Source organism: Coffea arabica, chromosome 9e (assembly GCF_036785885.1).
Source record: "Coffea arabica cultivar ET-39 chromosome 9e, Coffea Arabica ET-39 HiFi, whole genome shotgun sequence".
Lineage (NCBI taxonomy): Eukaryota > Viridiplantae > Streptophyta > Magnoliopsida > Gentianales > Rubiaceae > Coffea > Coffea arabica.
In genome coordinates this window covers 35,183,291-35,188,717 of record NC_092327.1, presented here as the reverse complement: position 1 = coordinate 35,188,717, position 5,427 = coordinate 35,183,291, and the positions used below count along the sequence as shown (strand labels likewise).

The following is a 5,427-nucleotide window of genomic DNA, read 5'->3' as shown; positions in this document are numbered from 1 at the left end:
TTTGGTATAATAAAAGAGGAAAATAATCATAGAATTAATGGCAAAAATACAACTCATCACTTTCTATCCCATTTGTTGATGTATTGATAATTCAACCAAACTGATAACAAATACGATCAACGAGTCAAAGGTTTTCTTGAATTATCAATGTATCAACATACGTCGCAGCTATATAAGCATGGGACAGACGAGATAGAAGATAATTTCGAGACTAAAGATTCTAAGTGATTTCCGACACCTTCACTAACAATATTTGATGGTGGTGCCACCCTATATTTCTGGTTGTTCGTTTGTTGCTCAATCGATGAAGAAACCTCAAAAGAATTTTGCCGGCGCGGTGAAAGACTTCAAATGACATTAAATTTGGGTTATTTTAAATCAATAATTCGTAAGTTTTAAATTCCTCTGATTGATAGATGAATTTTAAGTCCAAATGCTTGCTAAGCAACTCGAACAACAGGTGATTTGAGTAGAGATTTCAAATCAAACCCATCCAAGTTCCTCAATCCAAATGACCCTTATGGCCGTGCAAACTCTAAACTAGCAAAAATAGAGAAAGAGACGTCTGTAAAGTGATGGTATTAAATAATAAACATCATATTTGAATGCTTTCCCTTTAAGGGGAAAGAAAAGCAAAATAAACACCAGAATCATTCAAACTAAAGTACTTGAGTTGCACTCTGCAACTTAGGGTTTTACCGGTGTTTCCTGCAGTACAGTTAGACTTCGACATGAGAAAATCATTTTATTTGAATACAGAAGTAAATTTTTTTATGGGCTTATGTAATGCTACTTACAAAAAAAAAAAAAAAACCACATAGAAACTTTATCGCAGACTCTTTTCTGGTACCTTCGGTAAAATTATAGTTTTTATGTCTTTGCATGAAACAAATGGTCACATATGTATATTCATAACCGAGAGATAATAAGATTGACTAGGTCCTGGAATACTTGTCAAAAGAATTCTGATCAGCATGACTATGCATCGCTGACAATGTGGTCAGTTGAAATTTAATCATTTTTATAAATAAGAATCAGTTTTGCAAATCCATATTACTGAGACCCCATATAATCCCTCCCCGGTCCTTCATGTAGCAAACATTAGTCATGGAGAAATTTCAACACCACTCCCCACTTGGACATTTGTTGCTATGTTTTCTTTCAGCTTCCTTAGCTATGTCGTCCATGACCAATATTACCATTGATAAATCAGCTCTTCTTACTTTGCGAGCACACACTATAGAGCCTCGCCAAATCTTGGCAAAAAACTGGTCAGTTAGCTCTTCTGTCTGTGACTGGATTGGAGTGACCTGCGGCTCTCGGCATCAAAGAGTGACTGCCTTAAATATTTCAAAAATGAATCTTACCGGTACTTTACCTCCACAACTGGGAAATTTATCATTTCTTCTTTCTCTTGACATGAGTAGAAACAATTTCCATGGAGAAATACCACGTGAAATTGCTCATTTGCGCCGATTGAAAGTACTTGATTTGGGCATCAACGATCTCAATGGAGAGTTACCCCCGTGGATTGGGTCATTTTCTCAACTTCATCACTTACATCTTGACGAAAATAGTTTCACTGGTCTTATCCCATCTTCCGTCTCTAACATGTCAAAGCTAGCAACTTTATATCTTGATGAAAACTCTCTTCAAGGAAATATTCCTACGGGGATTTTTAACATTTCCTCGTTGGAAAAGATTGCCCTTGGGGCTAACAGCCTCTCTGGAAGTGTTCCTAGTGACATGTGTCACCGTCTTCAGGGGCTAAGTTTCCTTAGCCTAACAGAGAACAAATTAAATGGTCAATTACCATCAAGTTTAGCTCAATGTTCAGAACTTCGGGTGCTGGATTTTTCGTACAACAAATTTCGAGGATCAATACCGAAAGAAATTGGAGAACTGAAGAAGCTTGAGGAGCTATATTTGGGTGCATTCCACCATTTAGAAGGTAAGATCCTATTTCTTTCAATCATATACGGACAGAGTAAAATTATGCATTATTCTAATCTACAGTTTGTGTAGATCCAAATCTAAAAATTTTAACTCTTATCTTTGCATGTTCTGACTGAAGAGGCCAAAAATAAGAAACATGAAGAGCTAAGATTGTCAGAAATTTTGGTCCCCTTAGAGCTACGAAGACAAGGAATATATGCAGCATATAACAATATGGTCCTGATGGAAAAGTCAAGGGCCAAAACATATTCTTATTTTCTTAGGGCTCAACGTAATCGTTAAAAAAGATTTTGAAGAATAAATTTTAATTTTTGCATGTACTTTCTTTACACGTATCTTGTTGATTCTGAGAGGAGCCAATGTCAAAAATGGGCAATAGTCCAAAAAATTTCCTCTTTAGGTCCATCAGTTTTCCCGCTTATATTTTTCCTTCAAAGGTGTCAACTTATTGATAGTTATTCCATTTACTTTTTGCAGGTGAAATTCCAAAAGAAATTGGTAATCTAACTATGCTGACTATCCTGTCCCTTCACGATGCCAACCTATCCGGTATGACAATTTTTAAATTACAGAAATTCAAGAGTTGTATGGTTTGACGTGTACGTCACTATTATTTTTTCAGGTGTAATACCACGAGAGATTGGTAACTTGCACTCTCTCAAACTACTCATCTTAGAATACAACAGCTTGACTGGTTCTGTACCAGCAGAGATCTTCAACCTCTCAATGTTAACTGTCATGTCACTTATGGAAAATCAACTTTCAGGGAATCTTCCATCAACATTAGGTTATAGGCTTCCCAGTTTAGAACACCTTCTCCTCGGGGATAATTACTTTGTTGGAGCATTACCTAACACATTCTCAAATTCTTCTATACTTCGTAGAATAGATGTTGGTAGCAATAAATTCACAGGTCCAATTCCCACTTCCCTGGGTGACCTAAGTCACCTAGAACTACTGAATCTACCTGGCAACAAAGTAACGGGTGACTCCTCATCTCCAGGTTGACCTTCATCACTTCATTGACAAAATGCAAATATTTGGCAATATTGGATTTGGGTGGCAATCCATTGAATGGGATCATTCCGGACTCACTCAGTAATCTTTCAACTTCCCTTCAACAACTAAATGCACCGAATTGTAAAATAAAGGGCAGCATTCCTGATGGAATAGGAAACTTCAGAAGTTTGATCCTATTAGATCTATCAAACAATGACTTAACTGGGTCATTGCCAGCTACAATAAAAGATTTGCAAAAGCTTCAATACATGGATCTCAGTATGAACAAACTAATTAGCAGAGTCGCCCTGCATTTTCTTTGTGCTCTCCACAACTTGGATACAATGAACCTTGGACAAAATCAAATTATGGCCTCAATTCCAAAGTGCTTCGGAAATCTTTCTTCCCTCAGGCATCTTAACCTAAGTTACAACAGACTTTATTCTGCTCCACCTGAGGAACTATGGAACCTAAAAGATCTCTTAATGCTTGACCTCTCCTCAAATCAACTGAGTGGATCATTTCCGTATGCTATTACGAATATGAAGATGGCAAATTGGATTGATTTGTCAGCCAATCAGTTCTCAGGTGGCATTCCTGACTCAATTGGAGATATGCAGAACCTGCAAAATCTTTCTTTAGCACACAACAGATTGGAAGGATCAATCCCGGAATCGATTGGTAAGGTGTCCAGCTTAGAGTCATTGGATCTATCACATAACTTTCTCTCTGGATCAATTCCGATGTCAATGGAGAACCTTCGGTATCTTAAATATATCAATCTCTCTTTTAACAATTTGAGTGGTGAAATTCCATCCAAAGGGCCATTTACAAACTGCACTGCCGAATCCTTCGCTTCAAATCAGGCCCTCTGTGGAGCTCAAAGGTTTCTTGTGCCTCCATGCCCAACTATTTCAGCTCACAGATCAAGAACAAAAAGAGTGCATAGAACCATTTTTATTTCACTCGGGGTAATAATAGCAGTGGGAGCCTTGTCCTTTGGATTTGTTTACCTGAGATATCGAAGGAAAGATAAACTTCCCAATGGAGCCAATTTATCCTTAGTTGCAATGCCAGAAAGAATTTCATATTTTGAACTTCTACAAGCAACTAATGGGTACAATGAAAGCAATTTGTTGGGGGCTGGAAGCTTTGGATCTGTTTATAGAGGCACTCTTGGTGACGGAAGGGCTGTGGCTGTTAAGGTGTTCAATTTACAAATGGAAGGAGCGTTCAAGAGTTTTGACGTAGAATGTGAGGTGTTCCGCAATCTTCGCCATCGAAACCTCACAAAAGTCATTAGTAGCTGCTCTACCCCTGAGTTTAAGGCATTAGTGCTTGAGTTCATGCCTAAAGGAAGTCTCGAGAAGTGGTTGTATTCGCACAACTATTTTCTGGATCTGATGCAGAGATTGGACATATTGATTGATGTGGCAGGTGCATTGCAATATCTCCACTGTGAATATGCAACCCCAGTAATTCACTGTGATCTGAAGCCAAGTAATGTGCTGCTGGATCAAGACATGGTTCCCCATCTAAGTGATTTTGGCCTTACAAAGTTGTTGGGCGAGGAGAACAGCATCACATACACCGAAACACTAGCCACACTTGGCTATCTCGCACCAGGTGAAGAATTTTCTCGTACAATTAAAGTACTATTTCCTCAATTGTTTGCTGTTGCAAATTCCAAACTAAAAAAATACAATCAATTTATGAACATATGATGAATTTATATGCGTCTTGCAGAGTATGGGTTGGAAGGATTGGTATCAGCAAAATGCGACATCTACAGTTTTGGAATTATGATAATAGAAGTCTTCACAAGAACAAATCCCAAAAGTGAAATGTTCAGTGAAAAATTGAGCCTGAAGAGCTGGGTGGCTAATTCAATACCTGATGAATTAGCTCATGTCATAGATGCTAATTTGCTAAAGGAGAGTGATGAATATTTTGGTGAAAAGCTAAGCTGCATAGCCTCAATCATTAAAGTGGCTTTGGGCTGCACGATGGAGTCCCCGAGAGAGAGAAGCAGCATACAGGATGTTCTTGTTGCGCTGAAAAAGATCAAGCTTCAATACATGAGTTCCCAGAGTTCAAGGAAGTCTTAAAGGTGCTTGTTCTTTTTGAAATTTGTAGGTTTCCCAACTCTCCAAGCTTCTAGTTAGATGGTGGTCAAGTAGAAATGGCATTTGATCACTCATTATGCTTCATGAATGGTTACGGGGCTGTAATCCTTTTCTTAGTCTTTACTGCATAATAAAATTAATCAAAACATTTCCTTTCTTTTATTAGCGCATAAATATCGACCTTCTTAATCTTAAATATGCAGTTGCAGAATAAAATGTTAAAGGAGATTCCTTTTCTATTTCAAGTTAATTAAGGACTAATCTTTTCCTCAATTACAGATCATTGCTTTCGGCGATTACATTACCAAGAACATGTTCTTAAGTTTGTGAATTATATTGAATCGTC

The 5,427-nt window shown here is 37.7% G+C and overlaps 1 protein-coding gene across 1 annotated transcript; it reads left to right on the top strand.

Moving 5' to 3' along the window:
- Positions 1–3,492: 3,492 nt before the first annotated feature.
- LOC113709782 (probable LRR receptor-like serine/threonine-protein kinase At3g47570) lies at positions 3,493–5,171 on the top strand. The gene is made up of 2 exons (XM_027232639.2): positions 3,493–4,581; positions 4,702–5,171. The coding sequence occupies exons 1-2, from the start codon at positions 3,498–3,500 to the stop codon at positions 5,061–5,063; spliced, it is 1,446 nt and encodes a 481-aa protein (XP_027088440.2). The 5' UTR covers positions 3,493–3,497; the 3' UTR covers positions 5,064–5,171.
- Positions 5,172–5,427: the final 256 nt, after the last annotated feature.

What these genes read in the sequence shown, in the direction of transcription:
- LOC113709782 (XM_027232639.2), top strand. Translation starts at nt 3,498, where the DNA reads ATGAAGATGGCAAATTGGATTGATTTGTCAGCCAATCAGTTCTCAGGT. An exon ending in ACTTGGCTATCTCGCACCAG is followed by an intron (nt 4,582 to 4,701) that starts GTGAAGAATTTT and finishes TGCGTCTTGCAG; the next exon opens with AGTATGGGTTGGAAGGATTG.